Here is a 24,793-nt window from a genome sequence, read left to right as displayed (position 1 = left end):
GTTCCAACATTAGCACATTAGATATAGTAATATAACTGCAGTGGTAGGATGACCAAAGTTGACTTTGTTGTGTTCTTTGACTTAGAACACTGTGACAGTTCGGTGATGCATGTCTTTTCTATTATGAATCATTTAAATCAAGGAAAGCAGCAGGGAAAAAACATGCAATTAAGTGAAAAGTAACAGGTTGGTCTGAAATTTGGAACTGTTTTCTAGCCATACATCCCAAATGAAAGCTTAAAACATCAGTGAAATGAAATAACTTTGAAAGCAAAATGAAAGTGAAGGTTTTCTTAGACCAGCAACAATTATGATATGTTGCTCTAATCCATATGCATTTACTATAACTTACTTTCTCCATGACAGAGTGTGGAGAGGACCAGCACCAGACCACAAAACAAGGTCCAATATCGCCTCTGTCTGCTAGACCTCATTCCTGTACAAAAACAAGGCAAACACTTGTTTAAAAAAAAATAAAAAATTAAATATGTTACAAAAAGGGGGAGGCAGCTCAACCCCTCAGAGTGGATGATGCTTGACTCTTGAAGTCTTCTCAGTACAAAAATATGATCAAAGTTGGTTTATCCAGCTTTGAGAGGGGGTGAAAACAAAAATAGAGATACACAAGAGCTGAAAATAATTAAACAAAACCAATTTGTTCCATCTTCATGGTGTTTTGCTGGGATAAATGACCCTCCAGACACCCCAGCGAGAATATCCAGCAGATTCAGCCCGCTCTGCCCTCACCATGAGGGGGATTGACCCGCACTGGTTCTCGGGCTCCTTAAATGTGTTTAATATTATTTTTGACAGCTTCTCCTCGTTAATATATGTGAAAATAACCGAGAAAAACACGTAACGGCTTGATAATCCGCAATTCCATGCTCCATGTCGTGGGAAAAAATGGGGAAAACACGTTGTAGGTCTCCTCGCAGGCTGGTTTTAGCAGTTATTCAGTGAAACCCGCTTAGGTCCGCTGGCTAAAACAGTCTGGATGAGTGTGTGTATGTGTGTATGATCTTCATCAGCTGTGAAATGCCTTGTACTTCTCATCCAGCGTTTCTAAAGGCCTAAAATCGGTAGAGAAACTCAGAAAGATGCCAAATAATATCCGTCCAGGGTTTAAAATGGTCTCTCACTGCCTCCCACCATCTTCAGTCTGAGATTTCAGGACTTGATTTTTCCCTTCAAGAAGCGGAGCATGGAGGACACAGATGCTTTTTGAAGGATCGGACCCGTGTTCATTTAGGAGATGTGAAGGATGTGTAGTAGATCCTGTAGTCTCTCTCCGTTGAATTGACGCTGTAAACAAGCCTCGATCTCTCTCACACACGCTCATGCACTCACACGCATAGTAGGCTAACGTTACGTTGGATGAAGGTATGAGGGAAACACCGGACTGGCTCACACACACGCAAAATGGATTTTGCATCTGGAGAAAAACACTGTCTCAGTACCTTTAGCTGCCTACAGACATGTTCTTGTCATGTGAAATATTTATTTACTTATTTATTACAAATATAGTCAAATAGGATGTGTATGCAATTAATAAAAAATAATATTTATTATAAAAATGTTATTTATTTAAATTACAACCACACAAATAAAAATAAATATGTATTTTAAAGTGTTATATTACAGTCACACAATAACATATTGTCATATGCAAAATGAATGTTTCAATTCGTAGTCTCAAACAGTAAACACAGCAAGTTTATTGTCATGCCTCTTTTGGGAAGATGCAATTTAGTTTCACTGTAATTTTGTTTGACAAAGGACTCTGTGTTCTGCTGGTAGGAAAACACTCATGTAATATGATGTCATAATATGACATCATTGGTTTTATCCATAATTAGTGTAATTGACACAGATTTTGCATGTTTCGTGTTGTATAAATAAATACCAAACATGTTATATAAAATGTTAAAATAATAATATTTATTGGGTTATCACATAAATTAATGTCTGCCACAGGGTTAGTTCACCCAAAAATGAAAATAATGTCATTTATTACTCACCCTCATGTCGTTCTACACCCGTAAGACCTTCGTTCATCCTCAGAACACAAATTAAGATATTTTTGTTGAAATCCAATGGCTCCGTGAGGCCTGCATAGCCAGCAATGACACTTCCTCTCTCAGTATCCATAAAGGTACTAAAAACATATTTAAATCAGTTCATGTGAGTTCAATGGTTCAATATTAATATTATAAAGTGATTATTTTTTGTGCGCCAAAAAAAAATAAACACCGACTTTTTAACAATGTAGTGATGGGCCGATTTCGACATGAGGGTGAGTAATAAATGACATTATTTTCATTTTTGGGTGAACTAACCCTTTAACTATTCATGTTGAAATAAATAAACAGTGCAACAAAAATATAATCATTAAGATATTTTACATTAAAATATAAGGCAAATTAAAGGCGCATTATATAGGATTTCTGTCCGCTACAGGTCGCTAGAGGCCTATTCAAAACAAAGGCGTTGCTTGATGACGCCAAGTTTGAGCGCTGAATCTTGGGACATGTGGTCTCCACATCACAGCCGGTGGAAAATAATCGGGATAGGATTCGGGAAGAAATCATGTTCATGGATGTGATTATTAACGTTACTGTAGTATGAAGCAGAGCAGGAGCGAGTGTTGTGGAGCTGAACGAGGAGCGATTATTAACTTTTATTATGAACTTTTCCGGTCATGAGTATGAGGTAACGCAGCTCTGTTTATCATATTAGATACATTTGACAGTTTTGAAAATTATGTTATAACGTTACTCTGAGCGTTCGCTCGGCGGCTGCTACAGACACTGTTACACACTGCAGTAAGATAGATCCATTTTAGAATATCATATTAAATGCTGGATGCTTGTGTTGATAAATGGCATGCAATTAATTTCAAAACGTTTTGTATGATGGAGAAAATGCTGTATTACTGTTACTAAAAATAAAGCTACATCTGATTATGCTATGTTAGCTACTTCACAAAATAGTGTTTTTCTCTGAGGCATGGTAAAGCATGAGACTCGCAAATAAATCAAGAAAATTTGATTTAAACAATAAGACTAAATGTGTTGAGCTATATAACAATAATTAGTTTTCTGTCTATAAATATATAAAACCAGTTGTTCCCTTGTCTATTAAAACATGTCATATATTAAAGCATCTTTGGTGTTTCCATGGTTTCTACAAAATAAAACCGGAAACCGAGGGTAACGTGGGTATGACGCAATTGACAGGCGACTCCTCACACGTCCCGGAGCCTTGGTTAAAATTGCAATTTTCTCACGATTTACAAATAGTTGCAAACATTTGGGATATTGAAAGTACTCAAGTGAACAAAATATATAACACGGGCCTAGTGGTTTTTTGATATTTTACTGCAAAAATATTACATATTGCACCTTTAAAGATTACAAGAAATTCTATTTTTATACTGCCAATATATATGTTACATTGTTTATATAAACAGTTTATATTATGTCCTTTGAAGAGATTTTGGTTTGGTTTTCAGTCTTTGGTTCAGGTTTATGTCCTCACCATTGAGTCACTGCTCAAATAACAACCGGTTTGGGGTACTGAAAGCAATATTAACTCAAAACCAAGAGCAATTGCTTTGGGCTGCTCAACAAATTATATACATTTAACACTGACACATTACGAGTTGCAACATCAAAATGAATAGTTCCATTAAGCCATTTTCTTTGAGACGCTGCAAAATAGGAGACTCTAAAAACGAATGACACACCATCTACTCATACCCTACATGTCTAGACTAGGATCTTACAGACTAAATGGATGCTTTTAGCCTGTTATTTTGTAATTATATATATTGTTTTGGAAATTGATATAGCTATTTACCTGTTTCAGTGTTCTTATTTGCTTGCTTTTAAGTTAAGGCCATATGTGTTTGAATTCTTGAATGATTATGAAATTAAGTAACTGCAATACTTCCTTTGTTTGTTATAAGATAAGATGACTATGCAACAGTTGTGAAAGTTAGGTTTTTGAGTTTGATGATTGTAACCAACCACAATGGTTAACAATAAGAGTGAAGAGAGCATGTTGCAACCTTAAGCAGAGGTAAGACAGAAGAAGAGGATAGAAGATAGCAGTGTAAGCGACAGAGGAAGACCATCCGGCGGATTAATAAAGTTTTATTTTGCATTAACTGCTTTGTATAACCGATAAAAGAGGTATTTTATTGTTACGATTGCCTTCTGTTAGACTTTATATATAACTACAAACTGAGCCTCAATAAAGGTCATTCCGGAAGGACTTCAACCTGCCAGCTGGTGAGTACTTTATGGTTTAGGCTTCGACTAACCTTACCCTACCTGAATAATCCTAGGGTACAACAATAACAATATATATATATATACACTACCATTCAAAAAAATTCAATACAATACCATTCTTTAAAAGAAGTTTCTTCTGCTCACCAAGGCTGCAGTTATTTAATTAAAAATACAGTAAAAACAGTAATATTGTGAAATATTTTAAAAAATGTTTAAATAAATGTTTTTTATTTGAAAATATTGTAAAATGTAATTTATTCCTGTGATGGCAAAGCTGAATTTTCAGCATCATTACTCCAGTCTTCAGTGTCACATGATCCTTCAGAAATCATTCTAATATGTTGATTTGCTACTCAAGAAATATTTATTGTGCACAGATGTACAAAATATTTGTGTACAATATTTGTTTTTCATGATTATTTGATGAATAGAAAGTTCAAAAGAACATTGTTTATTTGAAATATAATCTTTTGTAACATTATAAATGTCTTTACTGCCACTTTTGATTGATTTAGTGCATCCTTGCTGAATAAAAGGGGGACGTGACTTTAGCAGTTTGATACACGCTCCGAACCACTGATTCGAAATAAAAGATTCGTAAAGCTTCGAAGCTTCATGAAGCAGTGTTTTGAAATCACCCATCACTAGATACTGTTGAATAAAATCGTTATTTTGTTTTTTTGGCACACAAAAACATTGAGGTTGAACGAGTGTAGTCACATGAACTGTTTTAAATATGTCTTTAGCTTTCTGGGCATTGAAAGTGTAAATTAACATGCTGTCAATGCAGGCCTAACTGAACCATAGGATTTTATCAAAAATATCTTAATTTGTGTTCTGAAGATGAATGAAGGTCTTACGGCTGTGGAACGACATGAGGGTGAGTAATAAATGACAGAATTTTAATTTTTGGGTGAATGAACCCTTTAATGGGGTCATGAACTGAGAATATATATATATATATATGTGACGAGCAGGGCGGGCGAGAGCCGTGAGGGAACGGCGCGAGGCCGGTGACGCGAGTGATAATGAGCGTCACCTGCGAGGCGTGCCGGCCTCGAGTCTCTCACGGAGAAGCTCCGGAGGCATAAAAGGAGGAGCGACATCAGTGAAGGACCAGGCCTGGACTTTATTTTATGTTTTGTTATGTTTGTGTGGCCGGCAGACGTCCGCGAGGGTCTGCCGGCATTACTTTCGTTGTTCTTGGTTTATTTTGAATTAAAAGTTACGTTCAATGTTAAAAAAAAAAAAAAAAAAAAAAACATAAAATAAAGTCCAGGCCTGGTCCTCTCTCGTCCTTCACTGATGTCGCTCCTCCTTTTATGCCTCCGGAGCTCCTCCGTGAGAGACTCGAGGCCGGCACGCCTCGCAGGTGACGCTCATTATCACTCGCGTCACCGGCCTCGCGCCATTCCCTCACGGCTCTCGCCCGCCCTGCTCGCGCCGTTCCCTCACGGCTCTCGCCCGCCCTGCTCGTCACAATATATATAAGAGGTCATCATACTATAAGAATATCCTGTAAGTTTCAGAACTGAAAACATCCTTGTTAGTCCAAAAACAGCTTTTATTGTAACTTTTTATTGCCACTTTATTATGTAATAGTGCGACAAATGACTATGCAGAAGAAAATCACCGCCTACTTTATCATTGCAACTTTAGCACCGCCCAGCGTCGTGTTAGTGAGATGAGGAGGAGAGAAGAGCACAGGATCCCTCACTGGGCAAAAAAATAACATTATCTTCCAAAGGATCCTCATGCTAGGAATATGGTTATTTATTTTTAACAATGTGAATGTCTCAGTTGAGCTTTATTTATTTGTATTCGGTACATTTCACTGTGGATTCTTTGGTAAAACAGTCACAATTTCAACACAGGCTTTAAAAAACATACTTTTATGATATGGACTCGACAGTAATGCAACAACATTTAAGTAACTGTAATTCTAATGCCTGATCTGATATGTAATGATTCATGTACAGTCAGATGTTCTTTGTCTGTGTCAGTAAATCAAACCAGTGACTAAACGGTCAACTTCACATTGTTTCTCTTAGTTTAAATTATAATATATATATATATATGGACTATATATATAAAGCCATCAAAGCATGCTCCCTTTAAAATCACTGGAAAGGCTGTCAATCAATCAGCTCAGTTTATCAGTTCTGGAAAAGCTCCCATTATAATAAAGTAATCTCTTATTTACATTGTGTTTGCACTGTTAGTTATGATGAAAGCATTTGTTGGTGTGCAGAAATTGAGTTGTAATGACAAAATCACTACATTCATGAGCTCAACAACATGCCTGTGATCAGCTACATGCTCATCACTACAATCTTTCATGCCATCATCTAAATATAACGGCACAGATCTAAATGTAATGCTATAATCAACACTTTTCACGATTAATTAACCTTGAGAGCTGTAATAGTAAAAACATGCTAAAAGTTGTCAAGAGAGTTCCACTGTTCCACGTGTAATACTTAGCTATTTCATAAGCAAATATGTTAGCCAATCACAGCAGTGGTGTGTTTACACTGAGGTCTCAAAGACACGCCCCTTCAAACAGAGCGTTCAAATCAGAGGGTAGGAAAAATGCCTTTTATTTCTAAATTATGACAATTTTTTATGTAAAAAATCATATTAACATTATAAGTGCACCCCAGGAATTTTTATGAAACAACAAAACAATGCAGTTCATGACCCCTATAATCATTTAGCAGATGCTTTTATCCAAAGAAACTTACAAATGAATATACATATACCAAACATTTATACAACACAAAACAACAACTGTGAACAGACAATGAACAATTCATGCCATCACCATAACAGTATTTGAAACAAGTCATCAACAAATATATGAATTGAATATGTATATATTAATACCTATGTACACCCTAAAGTTGGGTTGTTTAAACCCAGCGGTTGGGTTAAATGTTTAGTTTTATTCAACTAAACTACTGATTAAAAAAAATTACTGTATTTCTTGCTTAAAATGAACCTCAAATATGTTGGAAATTAATATTTATTATGGGTTAAAACAACCCTATCACTGGGTTTGTCCATTTTCAACCCAACTTAGGTTGTTTTTAACCCAGCATTTTTTTATAATGTAACATTCACATACAGTATATACATTTAAAAATAATAATATAAAATAAATAATAAAATAAAAAAGCATAATAACTATTTTTAATAGTAACAATCTAAAAACATCTAAAATAAAACAAAATGCAAATAAAGTAAAATATAATAAAGCTAATAAAATATAACTGCCATTACTGTGAATATTTTCATCCCTCGACATTAGATAGACCATGACGATGATAATAATAACATTAAAAATAATTAAACAATACATTTAAAAAATTAAAAAATAATAAAAAGTGCATTATCATTAACAATTTCAGACATCCACATTACAGTGTCCATGATCAAAATAATAATTATTATTTAAAATTTTGTCTAAAATAAAACAAAATTAATAAAAAATGCATTAGTGTGACTATTTTTCGGCCTCCACATTACAGCATGGTCACAAATTTCCAGTATAATATGGGAGACAATGGTCTGACTAGTAGAAAATTACTTATTTTGTGATGGTCAAAAATCTATCAAAACGCTCTCCCCGAACTCTGAATTCCCATATTTTAGACAAAGGTGATTCTATATATTAGAATTTACAAATAACTGTAATTAACTCCCTTCCAGTGCTGAATATCATAATTTAACCCTGAGGCTGATACGATCTATTTTCAAGCAAACAGGAGATAGACAGTGAAACAAGCTCAGGGTTTGTTTGGATGTTGGTGGTCCTTTCTCTAATGAAACAAGAAAAGCTTTTTTGCTGAAGTATAATCTGTGACAGTCTTGATTATCAGCATAATTACAGAGCTCTTTCGGCCCAAAGAGGAGAGCACAAAAGAACTGTGTAAACGCGGCACAAATAACTCGATCCTGGCACACACATTTAAGCTCCTGTCACATTTCGAAAATTATAGGGAGAGAGCGCACATACACCCATTTAACAATGGACTGTACATCCACGGCCACCCAAGACTACAACTACTGCAAACCAGCCTTGAACGAGCACAAACTGTACCAACATGCCCTTCCGATCCCCCCCACCCCGTTCCACCCGCTGAATGTTTTGCCTGTCCTCTTGCATTTGTTAAATCTCATAAACCGTCCCCATAATACAGCCCACCTACCTCGAGCGCCTCTTGTTGGTTTAATTCACTCTCTGCGCTCAAGTGGAAATAAATGTGTTTACCACCAGCGGGTCACACATGCTAATGAGAGATTTTTTGTTTTTGAGGGCGAATGGAATTCGGGATGAGATGGGAAAAGGAGTGAAAAAATTATGAAAGTGCCTGAATCCAAATATCTCCTTACACACATAAATGCTCTTTATTGGCACCGAAGGTTCTGTGAAGAACCTTTAACTTCCATTTCACCTTTCTATTACAAAACAGAGTCTCACCAAGGACGATAACTGTAACGGTAACGATAACGATGTAGTTTTAAAGAATAGCACAGTTCACACCACAGCTATTGCTGAAATCCCTTTCAGACCGATTGTTCCAGCTGATGAACATTAACAGCCAGTCAGAATTTAACCTGCTTTAAAGAGCTCAAGCATTTAAAGCGGCAGACGACAAAACTGCAGCAAACGCTTATAGACCAATTTGGAGCAGACGTCACAGTTACACCTTTGGATGTCAGAAACGGAATGCAAAAAATATAGTCTTCATTATTATAGATTACTGTCGTTGAAGACGCCCTTTGAAGCTAAACACAGACGTTCTGGACTGATGAAACCTGCAATGATTTGGCTACGTTCACACTGCGAGCCTTAAAGGGTTAGTTCACCCAAAAATGAAAATAATGTCATTTATTACCAAAGTCCCTTTAAGTCATTTTCCATCGGTGGCCATCTCTGAAATGCCTCTCGGTCATCCTGGGCATCATGCAGCTCCTATCTCTTTGAATGGGGAAGCATCAAATTCTCCAAAACTGTTCGCCAACCTTACGATTAAATTTCATATTTGAAATCACCAATGAAATCTAACAACAACGGCTCATAAATTTAGTTTCTAAACGATCGAATCATGACAAAAAAACTGTATTTTTCAGGCTGGATCAAGCTCATGCGCATGCGCAGACCTAAATGCGTGTCTCTTAAGAGGCACGCTTCTGACTGTTTCTATAGAAACCGGTGATTCTAACGGCCGCTGAAGTGATGTGATGACTTTACCAGTCGGCGATTGGCTCTTATTTAGAAGGCGGGACTTATTCCGCCATATTGCGCGTTACACTTTCTCCCATTCAAAACAATACGAGTGTTATTCTATAGTCTTTGTTATTACTCACCCTCATGTCGTTCTACACCTGCAAGACCTTCGTTCATCTTCAGAACACAAATAAAGATATTTTTGATGAAATCCGATGATTCATTGAGGCCTCTCAGGATACAGAAAGGTACTCAAAATGTATTTAAAACAATTCATGTGAGTACAGTAGTTCTACAGTAGTATTGTAAAACGACGAGAATATTTTAACGATTTAAAAAAAAAAATAACGACTTTTCAACGATATCTAGAGATGGCTGATTTCAAAACACTTCTTTGAATCTTTTGTTTCGAATCAGTAATTCGGATCACCAAACTGCTGAAATCACATGACATTGGCAATCCGAATCACTAATTCGAAACAAAAGATTCATAGCAGTGTTTTTAAATTGCCCATCACTAAATCGTTATTTAGTTTTTTTGGCGCACAAAAAGTTTTCTTGTCGCTTTATAATATTAAAGGGATAGTTCACCCAAAAATGAAAATTTGATGTTTATCTGCTTACCCCCAGGGCATCCAAGATGTAGATGACTTTTTTCTTCAGTCGAACACAAATTATGATTTTTAACTGCAACCGCTGCTGTCTGTCAGTCAAATAATAGCAGTGATTGGGAACTTGAACAATAAGAGTCGAAAAAACTTCCATAGACAAATCCAAATTAAACCCTGCGGCTCGTGACGGCACATTGATGTCCTAAGACACGAAACGATCGGTTTGTGCGAGAAACCGAACAGTATTTATATCATTTTTTACATCTAATACACCACTATGTCCAACTTCGTTCAACTTCCGGTTAGTGAGGTCTGATCGCGCTCTGACAACGGAAGTGATGTCTCGCACTCATTGAAGTATATGGGCGAGACATCACTTCCGTCATCACAACGCGTTTTTTGACCTCACTAACAGGAAGCTGAACGAAGTTGGACATAGTGGTGTATTAGAGGTAAAAATGATATAAATAATTTTCGATTTCTCGCACAAACCGATCGTTTCGTGTCTTAGGACATTAATGTGTCGTCACGAGCCGCAGGGTTTAATTTTGATTTGTCTAAGCAAGTTTTATTTACTGTTATAGTTGAAGTTCCCATCTACTGCTATTATTTGACTGACAGACGGCAGCAATTGCAGTTAAAAATCATAATTTGCGTTCGACTGAAGAAAAAAAGTCACCTACATCTTGGATGCCCTGGCTGGGGGTAAGCAGATAAACATCAAATTTTCATTTTTGGGTGAACTATCCCTTTAAGATTGAACCACTGTAGTCACATGAACACATTGTGTTCCAAAGACTAAAGGCTGATTCACACTGAGCGATTTTGGCCACGATATGGTCGTCTGAGACAAATCCTAAAAGATTCCTATAATCCTAGCCTAAAATCTGTTGTCTTTGATCGCTAGTTTGACATGTTCACCGACAGCCGATTAAAGCGGAACTCAGTAAGATTCGCAAAACTCCCCCTACAGGTTCCTTCAGTGAATCACACTGTCGTAAATACTCCAAGCGCAGCTCTGGACTACAACGCTCACCGGCGCAGTAGTTTTGCAAATACAAGATTTGGTGCACAATCCTCCAGTGTGACTTCTCCTACGACGAATGTCAAATTGTCTTCATTTTTCAAGACAAGCCATGATTAATGCTAGAGATGTCGTTGTTGGCCACCATTTCAGTCCCATGTGTAACGCAGCTCACTGTCATCGAATGTGTATGTTTTGATGATGTAAAACTCCGGACAAGTTTTCATGCGTGCGTCACGTCTTGACTGTCGTACAGTCTGACATTAATGACAGCTGAGATCCCACAGTGTGACACGAGGATCACGTTCGTACAGTCTGACAAGAAGCCATCGTAAAGGACTATTATAAATCGCTCACGCTCAGTGTGGACCCGGCTTAACATGCGCAAAAGAATGATACAAACAGGGTTGCCAGGTTTTTTCCACAAAATCCACTCAATTGCTTCTCAAAACTAGTCCAAAACTAGCCCAATTGCGTTCCATGGGGTATCCCGGTAAAAATCACGTTCCAGAGGTTAAATATCATTTTGGTGCAGTCGCTTCAACCCACGGAGTTGCAAAACAACCCACGGCAATAGTGAAAAAGTAACCCAATTCTGCAGGAAAATCGACTTGGCAACACACACAGCGCAGAATCGTAAAGAATGTTGATCTCAAGTGACGTAAAAACCACATGAATTCCGATATGACTGTTCACACTGTGGTCGTATTACAAAACATCTGATCTGTATTGGGTTTAGTACCACATATGGAAGTGGCACAAATCGAAATGGAAAAGATCAGATTCCATGTGGTTTGTACTGTTCACACTGACTGTCATGGGGAAAACAGATATGAATCACATGTGGGCAAAAAAAAAATCAGATTTGGGCCACATTTACCTGCAGTGTGAACGTAGACTCAGTCTACTATTAAAGCATGAATTTGATGTAAACAGTAAGTCTACATAATAGTCACAGATATGCAGTTCATTCATTCATAGCAGTTACAGCATTAAATAATATTTAAACCTATAAAATTTAAACATAGCCTATAACATTTTTATCTCACAATTCTGACTTTTCCTTGCAATTGCGTGTTTATTTCTCCCAATTTGGAGTTTGTAACTCGCAATTGTGAGTTTATATCACAATTCTGAGGGGATAAAAGTCAGAATTGCGGGATATAAACTTTCTGAGAAAAAAAGACTTGAATAATGAATATATCTCACAATTCTGTTTTTCCTTTTAAAGGTACAATATGTAAAAATTTTGCAGTAAAATATCCAAAAACCACTAGGCTATTGTTATATATTTTGTCTAGCTGATTACAAACAATATCTCTAATGTTTTCAACTACTTGTAAATCATGAGAAAATTCCCATTCTAAACAGTGACACGGGGCAGTGCAGTCGCCTGTCAATGACGTCAGTTACCTTTGTTACTGCCTTTACTGACGTAGAAACCACATGACAACAGTGCCGTGGACAAATGCGGAAGTAATGTCTAGCGTCCAGCAAACCACTAGCTTGCTTCAAGCAGTTCCTTATTTACTTCTTGCACGTTTTATGGTGGATTGTGTTACTTATTTATGGAACATAATTACTGTTTACCATCTGACGCTGGTTCTGTCGACAAGGACAGCTCCCGTAAAGTCAAGACCGGAAAAGCGGAAGCGGCGCCGGCGACTGTGTCATGATAAAAGTCCCGCTTCCCGTGAGGCGTGTGTTGATCAATCGCTCCAGCTCCTCGTTCAGCTCCGCAACACTCGGTCCTGCTCTGCTTCATACTACAGTAACGTTAATAGTCGCATCCACGAACATGAGTGTAACAAAGTTCGTAAATAAGGAGGGAAGAGGACAGGGTCGGCGGGTGACTACTGGCTGTTTATTAATCAGCAAAATAATAATAACAAAATAGCGCAAACAGGCACACAACCATCAACATAACGTCACTTCACTCCAGCAGCAGACAGACATCCAGGAGTGGGGGAAAACAGCCAGTAGTCCTTCTCTCTCTCGCAGGCTCCTGTTTCTCCTGGCATTAAATACTCTCTCCACGCCAATTACTGAAACAAGAGACAGGTGTTTACTATTTGCGTCTAATCCACTCAGACACCGCGTGTCTCCTCCCTCTCTCTCCCGCTGCAGACTCCACTGAACCACGCCCCCCCTGCCACATACCCCCACCGCCCGACTCAGGCCGGGGAGCCGTCCGGCCTGCAGCCCCCCATTTCTGGAGAGGAAATCGGCCACAGCCATCTGAACACCCGGCCTGTGGACCACCTTGAATTTAAAAGGCTGTAAAGCTAGATACCAACGGGTGATCCGCGCGTTGGTATCCTTCATGCGGTGGAGCCACTGCAGAGGAGCGTGGTCCGAACAGAGGGTGAATTCCCGTCCCAGAAGTTAATAGCGGAGGGTGAGGACAGCCCACCTGATGGCCAAACACTCCTTCTCCACGGTGCTGTACTTAGTCTCTCTCTTAGAGAGCTTACGACTAATGTACAGCACCGGCCGTTCCTCACCCTCTATCTCCTGGGACAGGACAGCACCCAGCCCCCTGTCCGACGCGTCCGTCTGCAACAAAAAAGGGAGAGAGAAATCAGGAGAGTGAAGCAACGGCCCGCCACACAGAGCAGCCTTCACTTGGGTAAAGGCCTGCTGACACAGCTCCGTCCACTGGACCGTATCTGGTGCCTCCTTTTTAGTAAGATCAGTCAAGGGGCTGGTGAGGTCCGAATAATTAGGCACAAACCTTCTATAATATCCCGCCAGCCCCAAGAACTGTCTCACCTCCTTTTTGGTCTTAGGGCGCGGACAGGTCGCAACTGCTGCCGTCTTATCAATTTGGGGACGCACCTGTCCATGCCCCAAGTGAAAGCCCAGATACTTTACTTCCACGCGCCCAATTGCACACTTCTTCGGGTTGGCCGTGAGCCCGGCTCCCCTCAGCGACTTTAAGACCGCCCTCAAATGCTGCATATGCCGCTGCCAGTCATTACTAAATATGATGATATCATCAAGATAGGCAGCCGCATATGCAGCATGGGGCCGTAACACCCTGTCCATCAGTCGCTGAAAGGTAGCCGGTGCCCCGAACAGCCCGAACGGAAGTGTAACAAATTGGTGTAATCCAAACGGCGTCGTGAAAGCTGTTTTTTCTCGGGATAATGGAGACAAGGGGATCTGCCAATAACCCTTTGTTAAGTCCAGTGTCGAATAAAAACGAGCCGTACCAAGCCGGTCAAGCAATTCGTCAACCCGTGGCATTGGATATGCATCGAATTTCGACACAGCATTCACCTTGCGATAATCCACACAGAACCGAACCGAGCCGTCCGTCTTAGGAACCAAAACTATCGGGCTTGCCCAGTTACTGTTGGATTCTTCTATTACCCCCATTTCAAGCATCGCACCTAATTCTTCCTGAACTACTTTTTTCTTGTGTTCAGGCAAGCGATACGGCCGGCTGCGAACCACCACGCCCGGCTCTGTCTCGATATGGTGCTGAATGAGGTTTGTACGGCCAGGTAGGGGAGAAAACACGTCAGCAAACTCTGCCTGTAATTTGGTTAAATCAATGAGCTGGGAGGGCGAGAGGTGATCTCCCCCTGGGGCCAGTGCAAAAGATTGTTTTTTTATATTCGCCTCTGGCCCAAGATCATCCTCCCCGCTAATCACCGTCGCCAGCATCACTGATTCTCCCTCATTCCATTTTTTCAGGAGATTGAGGTGATAAATTTGACGTGCTCCTCTCCTATCTGAGCGTATTACCTCATAATCGAGCTCACCAACTTGCCGTGTGACCTCAAACGGTCCTTGCCACTTTGCAAGTAATTTTGAACTTGACGTTGGGAGTAATACAAGCACTTTATCTCCCAGTGCAAATTTACGTAAATTGGTCCCCCTGTTATACAGCCGGCTCTGTTTGTCCTGGGCCTGTAACAAATTCTCCATAGACAGCCGCCCCAAAGTGTGGAGTTTTGTTCTCAGGTCCAGCACATACTGAATTTCGTTTTTAGATTGAGAAGGTCCTTCCTCCCAAGCCCCTCTTATGACGTCTAACACCCCTCTGGGCTGACGACCATAGAGAAGCTCGAAGGGGGAAAACCCCGTGGAGGCTTGCGGGACCTCTCGCACAGCGAACAACAGGGGTTCCAACCATTTGTCCCAATTTTTGGCGTCTTCTTGAACGAATTTACGAATCATTGTTTTAAGCGTGCGATTAAAACGTTCGACCAGCCCGTCCGTTTGTGGGTGAAAGACGCTGGTCCGAATCGATTTAATGCCCAATAATTCGTAAAGTTCGCGTAACGTCCGTGACATAAACGCCGTGCCCTGATCAGTGAGGATTTCCTTAGGAATCCCCACTCGGGAGATCAAAGAAAACAGTGCGTCAGCAACACTCTTAGCGGAAATGTTGCGGAGAGCCACTGCTTCTGGATATCGTGTTGCATAATCCACAATGACCAATGCAAAACGATGTCCTCTTGCTGATCGCTCTAATGGCCCGATGAGGTCCATGCCAATTCTTTCGAAGGGGACCTGCATTAATGGGAGGGGGCGCAAAGGCGCTTTTGGGGTGGCCGGTGGGTTTACCAACTGACATTCACGACAAGCCGCGCACCACCTGCGCACATTCTCGTGAATGCCCGGCCAAAAAAATCGGGTCATGAGGCGATTTAGTGTCGTTCCCTGTCCTAAATGACCAGCCATTGGATTAGAATGAGCCGCTTGAAAAAGCATTTCCCTGCGGCTCCTAGGAACTAATAACTGGGTTGTATCCTCTTTTGTCTGAGCATCTTGGGTCACTCGATACAACCTATTTTTTATGATTGCAAAATATGGATAGGTAAGCGGTTGTCCAGGATGGAGAGGCTGACCGTCGATGGTACTGACCTGTTCAAACGCGCGTTTCAGCGTCTCATCCTGAGACTGCTCCAGGGGAAAATCATCGCGCTCCGAGAAAATAAGTCTCTCGATTTCGCTCTGTTCCCCTGAGGCAGTACTCAGTGGTCCCGGTTCAGTCTCTCCCGCCTGCACACTCGTGTTCCCCTCCGGTGCATTTTTTCCCCAAGAAGCATCCGTACATAAAGCCCCCAATAATTCTGTAAACGCTGGCCAATTCGTTCCCAAAATTAGCGGATGCTGGAGGTGCGAATTAACTGCCACCTCAACACTATGCTTTTGACCCCTGAATTGAATAATGACTGGCACAATAGGATACTCTACCACATCCCCGTGCACACACCGCACCTTAACCACGCGGCTATTATCCAATGCCCCGGATTGTATCAGATTTTGATGGATCGAGGTCTGGTTACATCCTGAATCCACCAATGCCTGATAGGTACCCCCCTCGATACTCACAGGTATTTGGTACCATCCAGCTTGACCGGGGGCAGCCTGCGGGACATCCGGGACCCGGACCATTGTTCCCACCTCCATCACAGGACACCTGTCCACAAAATGGCCCGGGTCCCCGCAACGCCAGCAGGCCGGCCCAGACCTCCCCGCCGCTCCAGTGGCAGAGAGTGGATCAGACGGCTGGCGTGGAGAGAGCGGAGACACAGGAGCCGTCCCTGGGCGGGACTCTGGGAGTTGAATGGGGAATGTGACCATTCCCGCCCCGCCCCCGGGGCGGGACTCGAGGAGGGCCGGGTGGACGAGACCTAGGTAAAGGGACAGGGCGAGAGAGAGAAGGAGATGGAAAAGAGGGAGAGAGAGAGACTGATGGCAGGGGTTCGCCGACCCCGGGGCACGCCACCATGTGATCCTCCGCGAGTTGGATAGCCGACTCCAGCGACGTGGGGCGGTGGCACTGGACCCACTCGGCCGTTCTCCTCGGAAGCCGAGTGATAAACTGCTCCAGTACCACTCGGTCGATGATCTCCTCCACGTCACTTCCGTCGGCCAGCAACCATTTGCGGCAGGAGTCCCGGAGCTGTTGGGCCATCACGAAGGGCCGGCCGGACTCGCCCAGCTCCAGGGAACGGAACCGCTGGCGATGTTGTTCAGGACTCCGGCCGACCCGCTGGATGATGGCCCTCTTGAGGTCGTTGTAGTCCAGGAGGCTCCGCACCGGAAGCTGCTGTGCCGCGACCTGGGACTCCCCGGAGAGCAAGGGGACCAGGCGCATCGGCCACTGGTCCCGCGGCCATCCAGATATTTCGGCCGAGGTCTCAAAGAGATCAAGGAATGCCTCCGGGTCGTCCTCAGGCCCCATCTTATTGAGTGGAATATGGACGGGCACAGCATGTTGATCCGTGGCTTCCGGCCGAACCTCCCGGTCCATCCAGCTCCGGAACCTCTCGCGGTCTTCCTGCTGGGCTTGGAGGACGGCCTGGAACCGCCGCTCCTGATCTTGACGTAAGTCCAGCAGGGCCTGGTGTTGATCATGTTGCATGACCGCGAGGGATGTAATAAGTTCCGCAAATGGCGCGGCGGAGGACTCGGGCCTGGCGGCGGCATCCATCTTCCCTCCCGGGTTTCGGCACCAGTGTAACAAAGTTCGTAAATAAGGAGGGAAGAGGACAGGGTCGGCGGGTGACTACTGGCTGTTTATTAATCAGCAAAATAATAATAACAAAATAGCGCAAACAGGCACACAACCATCAACATAACGTCACTTCACTCCAGCAGCAGACAGACATCCAGGAGTGGGGGAAAACAGCCAGTAGTCCTTCTCTCTCTCGCAGGCTCCTGTTTCTCCTGGCATTAAATACTCTCTCCACGCCAATTACTGAAACAAGAGACAGGTGTTTACTATTTGCGTCTAATCCACTCAGACACCGCGTGTCTCCTCCCTCTCTCTCCCGCTGCAGACTCCACTGAACCACGCCCCCCCTGCCACAATGAGTTCTTCCAGACTCCAATCCCTATTCTTTTGCACCGTCCGTTGAGATGGAGACCACATGTCCCAAGATTCCGCGCTCAAATGTGGCGTCATCAAACTACGCCTTTGTTTTGAATAGGCTTCTAGCGACCTCTAGCGGAAAAAAAATATCACAAATTGTACCTTTAAGTATTGAGTGATATAAACTCGGATTTGCAAGAAAAAAAAGTGAGATATAAACTCTTTTTTTGTTCTTTTATTCCGTGGCTTCCACTGACTGCTACTGCAGAACTGTCATATTCTGCCACCAAGTAGCCTCCGCCCACAAAAAACATCATTGCTTTTTGCAAACACAAAATGGATCTATAAAACTGATGTAAAGAGGCTTTAAAGGGTTAGTTCACCCAAAAATGAAATTTCTGTAATGTCATTACAAACCTATAAGACCTTCGATCATCTTCAGAACACAAATTAAAATATCTTTTAAGAGCTTTCTGACTTCTGATAGACATCATTAAAATAGTTCATGTGACTACAGTGGTTCAACCTTAATGTTATGAAGTGACGAGAATAGTTTTTGTATACTTCTCTTAAACAGAACTTTATCATGTGCAGTGTTGGGTGTAATTCATTACTAAGTTATCTAATTACTGTCATGTAATCACTTTACCCGTGAAAAAGTAAAGTAAGGAATTTTTCTGTAATTGAATTATAGTTATTTCTGATGTAATTGCATTATAGACTATAGAACAATTCTATATAAAACAATAGTGGATTTAACCTCAAAATGTGTTTTTAACATAACCTTCTGCTTTTACACACTTTGGTTAATTCAAAAATAATTGATGCAGTTGTCTGTCCTTGTATTGTTCAACCGGTCAAGGTTGATATGGGATTTACAAAGTTATTAGTAATAAGTAATCCAATACATTTTAGAGAGAGTATGAACAGTAATTTAATTACACTGTCGAAGATGTAATTAGTAGCTAATTCATTACTTTTTTAGAGTAACTTAGCCAACACTGATCATGTGTTGGTGTGGACACTATCATTAAAGTTCTGAACAGTTCTGCGAAAACTCTTTTTTGGAACCTTTATTTTTAAGAGTGTATCAACAAAAACATCCTGGATTTATGGAAAGGTTCAGTCTATCTTTTTAAGAATGACTGCAGGTATCAAGAGAGCAGTGAATAATCCTGCCATATCTGAAGAATATAACCAGACTGACTGAATGCTGGCTAAACAGCATGTTGCTATTTTAGTTATTGCGCAAGTCGTCTCAAAATTGAGTGAGTCATCTGGATATCATATTTGTAGGGTTCCCTTCATAAAAACAGTTAAGACTCTACATGTTACGTTTAGTTAGATGGAGTGTACAATAGCTGGGCCAACAAGTATCATGCTGAGTGGATGCATAGTATCACACTTCAGACTGATTTACACTAATACAATTTACTCTTCTGCCGCAAGAGTGATTCATAATACTGGCATGGTGACAAACCAAAGCACTGCAATAGAGTCCTTTATAACCCAAAAAGGTTTTTTAAAAATCATTCTGGAACTAACTGAATATTATCTTACTATAGCAATTAACAAATCACAATTTATCCAAAACATTCGTGTAGAGGCTTGACTAAGATGTGTTCAAGTTGATTTGTCAGAGTTACCAGCAGAGGGCACCACAAAACAAATCTACAGCCTTCATCACTGGACCAAAACAACTGAAGTGGGCTGAGTTAAAAAAAAAAAAAACCCATCTGAGTGGAGCCTTTTGGGAAACACAGCCCTGGATGTAAATTTGAGATGACATCTGACTTAAAATAATGATGAAATAATAATGAAATAAAATAAGAAACTTGTGAATTAGGTTAAACACACAGGCTACAGTTTTTAGAAAGTTGTGTTGTATGTTTATTTAAATCGAATGATCAAGGACTTTTTCCCCAATTTAAAATAAAAGATGACAACTTTTGATTTTATGACAGTGGGTATTCATAATTTATATAATTGTTTAAATAATCTTATTTAAACTAAATAATTGTATAATCCATGTTTAGATTAAAAAAAAAAAAAAACTTTATTTGATTAAAAATAAAAAGTTAATAAAATAAAAGTTAAAAGCCCATAGTAGCACTTAACATCACTTTTAATATTTTTAAGAAAATTAATATCACTTTTTATAAAACAATATATTTTAATGCAATATGAAAATCACATCAATAATGTTTTGAGTGCATTTGATTTAATTATAAGCATTTCAAAACATCTAATGTAAAATGATACATTAGAAATTCTTATAAATATAATGTTAATTTAATTTAATTTAATTAAAAAAAAACATCTGTCCTGGTATTTTGTAATTACTTGTCCAAAAGAGAGAGGGAAAGAGAGAGAGATGAAAAAGAAATAAAGAAAAAACCTGCCAATGCATGCACTACCATTAAAGAAAATTAATATCACTTTTTATATATTTTATAATTAGTGTTGTCAAATCGATTAATCACATCTCTCTCTCTCTCTCTCTCTCTCTCTCTATAAATATATATATATATACATATAATAAAAGTGCCTGTATATATTATATATTATTTGCGATTAATTGTGGTGAATCGATTTGAGAGCACTATTTATAACAATTTAAAACAGCATTTCACAGAATACTGACTATAGTTCCCTCGCGATATTCTTTTCTATGAGACTCAGTCATCTTTATAATTAATTCTCTATCATAAGATGGTAAAGGAAATCCATCATGATTTTAAAAATGTCAAGAAGAGGTGTTGGTCTCATCATGCTGCAAATGGTCTTATGAATTCAAACCAAAGGCTTCCTCTATAAGTTCAACCAAAAGTCACAATTTTGGATTAAAAAAAAAAAAAAAAAAGATATTTCACTGCACATGAGATAATGATATTAATGAAATCAGCATGAGCAAGGAATGTGAAAAGTGCAAGGGGAATTCTCAGTCTCTCTGGGCAGGAAGTCTGGATTTCAGCTATGACACTAGATGGAAAAGCTAGGTCAGAAAGAAGAAGGGAAATAACAAAAACACACCTATGCACACATATCAGTATCCTCATGATGATTCTAGCGGTGCACATTTACATGCATCTGTCTTTACAGGACTTTAAACATCACTGCATGACAAGATTAGACGGATTAGACCATCTTATTTTATGGTCAGTGCATTACTAGTATTATACCTTACAAATTATATAAACAAAATTTATAAAACAAACATGCAAATATGTTGCAAATATAGCCTTCTTAAGCTGTTGATCAAATATTGGTTTATAGTTATTTTATAGATAAACCTACAGTATCATTTTAACAGGTCAGTAAGATTTTTTATGTTTTTGTAAAGAATCTCTTCTGCTCACCAAAGCTGCATTTATTTAATCAAAAAATACAGTAAAAACAGCAATATTGTAAAATAATATTAAGATTTAAAATAACGGTTTTCCATTGAAATATATTTTAAAATGTAATTTATTTCTGTGATGCAAAGCTGAATTTTCAGCCACTTTATGTAACTGTGATACATTTTTCTTTGATGAATAGAAAGTAAAAATTAACAGATTTTAGTTTATATAATATCATATAAATGTCTTTACTGTCATTTGCCAAATAAAATTATTATTATTATTATTATTATTATTTTTAAAAAAAGCAATTACTGACCAGAAACTTTAAAATGGTAGTGTACATATCCCATAAACTCAAGAAATGTTTTTGATAATTTGTTTCTCAAAATAACCAACAAAGTCATACTTTTGAATAACAGAAGTCTACTCCATTGTAGCTTGTTCTTGCAAAGAATTATTGACTTACAAGAGACCATGTGATTGCCAAGTACAGACCACACACAGGCCTTTTTGATTTTATGTGATGTTTTATGTGATGCACATTTGAAATTTACAACCTCAAAGTAACTACTTAATATTATGAGCCAGTCTCTCTGAATAGTTAAACAAAAACAGTAAAGAATTTAGTCAAAATCATTTTTATTGTGGGAGAAACAGACATACAGTCTGTGTTAATCTAAAATATCTAATAACTCTAACACAAAAGAATGGAATTTATAGAAATAATAATGAAATAATGATTCACAATACTTCTTCAGCATTTATTAATCTCAGCTAATGTTAATCTAAACATTTCTTAATACATTTTTAAGATCAAAAGTTGTATCTTTTAATATTAGTTAATGCACTTACATGAACGTTTCTTTTAAGGCCATGTCCCAAAAGTTGTGGACTTACAATGACTGACGCATGCGCGTGAAGTTCAAAAGACCTTAGGGTGTCCCATTTGTTATTTTAGGTTTCTAAAGGGAGCTCATGGCCAATACGTGCCCTCGATGCGCACTTTTGAGACAAGCTCCACAGATAAATAAGGCCTAATAGCAAAGATTAATAAATGCTGTAAAAATATATTGCTCATTGCTAGTTCTTGGGCAGTCGTGGCCTAAAGGTTAGAGAGTCAGACTGATAACCCGAAAGTTGCGGGTTCGATTCTCAATACCAGCAGGAACCCCCAATCAATCCCGGCTGCCCACTGCTCCGGGTGTGTGTGTTCACTATTCACTGTTCACTATGTGTGTTAAAGGGATAGTTCACCCAGATAGTACTCACCCTCAAGCCAGGTGTATATGACTTCTTTCGGATGAACACATTAGGAGTTATATTTAAAAATATCCTGGCTCTTCCAAGCTTTATAATGGCAGTGAATTTGTGATTTTGAAGCCAAAAAAAGTGTATCCATTCATCGCACAAATACTCCACATGGCTCCAGGGGTTTAATAAAGGCATTCTGAGGCGAAGCAATGGATTTTTCTAAGAAAAATATGTAATAACTATAGCTTATTACGCATGACGAATACAGAAGTGCAGAGGATAGAGCAAAGCAAAACACCGGTCACGAATTAGAAGTCTAAAATGAGAACTTTTGTATGTTTACACTCTTTTTATTAGGGAATCAAACAATTTGACTGTTACATAGTTTTTTATGATTTCTCATTATAACATGAGAAAGAAACAGACAACAAATATATAATAAAATGAAATAAAAACAAAGAACAAAACACAAAGAACAAGAAAGACAAAACAGTAGCCGTATCACCCACCCTACCCTATAGGGACTTAAATCATGCCACACTAATGGGACATTCAATGCTACACACTTACACAGCCTACGCTATCAAGGTAATGGAGAAGGGGAGACCAAATTTTTGTTTGACAAAAAAAGTGAATTCTTTCCAGATGTAACAGCCTTACCATTTCATCCAACCACAATTTGATAGCGGGAACTTTGGATTTCTTCCAAAACTGTCATATTAGTTCCTTTGCAATAATAAGCCCATTGGACAACAACTGTTGTCCAGATTTTTGTTATCTGAAGTACCCAATATCACCACCAGTGGATCCAGCTCTAAATCAGACTGTAACTGTAACATTTCCGACAAAGTTTGAAAAAGTTTGTTGCCCAGTCCTATTTGTTTGTTGCAAGTCATCTGCCGGAAGCTAGTTATTTATGGATATTTTTCTTATAAAAAAGCTTCAGAAGGCCTTTATTAACCCGCTGGAGCCGTATGGATTACTTTTATGTTGGATGGATACACTTTTTTTTTTTTACAACAAAATCTACCTCCCTTTCACTCCCATTATAAATCTTGGAAGACCCAGGATATTTTTAAACATATCTCAGATTGTATTCATCTAAAAGAAGAAAGTCGTATACACCTTGGATGGCTTGATGGTGAGTAAATCATGGGATAATTTTCATTTTTTGTGTGAATTATCCCTTTGCAGAGGACAAACAATGTATGGGTTTATCACTTTAATTAATGCATTAAAGGTTCTCTAGGGCGGAGTAACTTCCTGTTGACGTCCAAAGTGTTGTCAAACGAAAGAGAGGCTAGCTAGACCCCCCCCTCCTCCTCCTCCTCCTCTCCCTCCCCTCCGTGCTTCCTGAAACAGTCATGAACGCACATTTAAAATCATTCTTGTCGGTTATTGGCTGGAGCATGTTTATTATGATTCGTGGTCCAGGCTGCACCAGTTTGTTTTTATTGTCGTTTTCGGAGCTTGTGGCGACTACAGAGACCGTGTTTTTTTACAGTGTGTTCAGGGGACAGACAGCTATCGGATAGTGAGGAGATGTTTGCTGTATGTGACAAAAAAGGTTTTGGCCTAAAAACGCGTGACATCACTTATAGCACCTTTAACTAATGTTAACAAATGAGACCTTACTGGCCTTATTTAAAAAATGTTATGATACATATAGCCTATTTCTTTCTTAGAAGTGTTCAGTTTAGTACTTAAGCACACATTTCTGGTGGACCGATTCCCATAAATTGCATCACAGCCAGTCAATCAGTTTAAAGTTTACCAGTTTGAGAAAGCTCTTGCCATTTTTGTGTACAATATGCATCAGCCGGCTAATCAACAGACTGTGGGCGGTCCATGGGTGTGCCGTCTGAGGCTGAACCTCTATTTGACAGCACTTTATCTAAACACTCCCCGTAATGTATCAAAGGTCGCCGAAGGTTGAGTGAACCTGCTGTTGCTCCTCAGATCTCCTGAAAAGCATAACAGCCGTGCATTCAGTGCAACGAGGTGCAATACTTGATCTGAGAACAGCAGTAGGCCGTCCAGGCCACCCACCACTGCTGGGCTGTGTCTGAGCTCTACAGGAGGCTGGTGTCCCTGCCACAGTTGGTCCTTGAACTTCACAGCTGTGATGCATCAATGCCATCAGCCTGTGAATCATTCTCTAGTTTGGATATTCACTATATATAATGTAATCTGTTGGAGA

The 24,793-nt window shown here is 39.6% G+C and overlaps 2 protein-coding genes across 7 annotated transcripts in view; one reads left to right on the top strand and one right to left on the bottom strand.

Moving 5' to 3' along the window:
• The window catches only part of igf1rb (insulin-like growth factor 1b receptor), a 111,231-nt gene extending 109,897 nt beyond the window's left edge, over nt 1-1,334 (bottom strand). For all 5 annotated transcript variants that reach the window (XM_067401299.1, XM_067401300.1, XM_067401303.1 and 2 more), the window contains exon 1: nt 353-1,334. In XM_067401299.1, coding sequence (XP_067257400.1) covers nt 353-434 — 82 coding nt within the window. In that variant the 5' untranslated portion in view covers nt 435-1,334. The remainder of the gene's footprint in view (nt 1-352) is intronic.
• Nucleotides 1,335-4,099: 2,765 nt separating this feature from the next.
• anpepa (alanyl (membrane) aminopeptidase a) overlaps nt 4,100-24,793 on the top strand; it is a 64,723-nt gene continuing 44,029 nt past the window's right edge. The window contains exon 1 of one of the 2 annotated variants that reach the window (XM_067401289.1): nt 4,100-4,292. The gene's annotated coding sequence lies outside the window, so the exon portion shown is untranslated. The remainder of the gene's footprint in view (nt 4,293-24,793) is intronic. The other variant, XM_067401290.1, reaches the window with a different exon arrangement.

This window comes from Chanodichthys erythropterus, chromosome 11 (genome assembly GCF_024489055.1).
Source record: "Chanodichthys erythropterus isolate Z2021 chromosome 11, ASM2448905v1, whole genome shotgun sequence".
Classification (NCBI taxonomy): domain Eukaryota; kingdom Metazoa; phylum Chordata; class Actinopteri; order Cypriniformes; family Xenocyprididae; genus Chanodichthys; species Chanodichthys erythropterus.
Note: the sequence above shows the minus strand (reverse complement) of the source record. Positions and strands in the feature narration are given on the sequence as shown.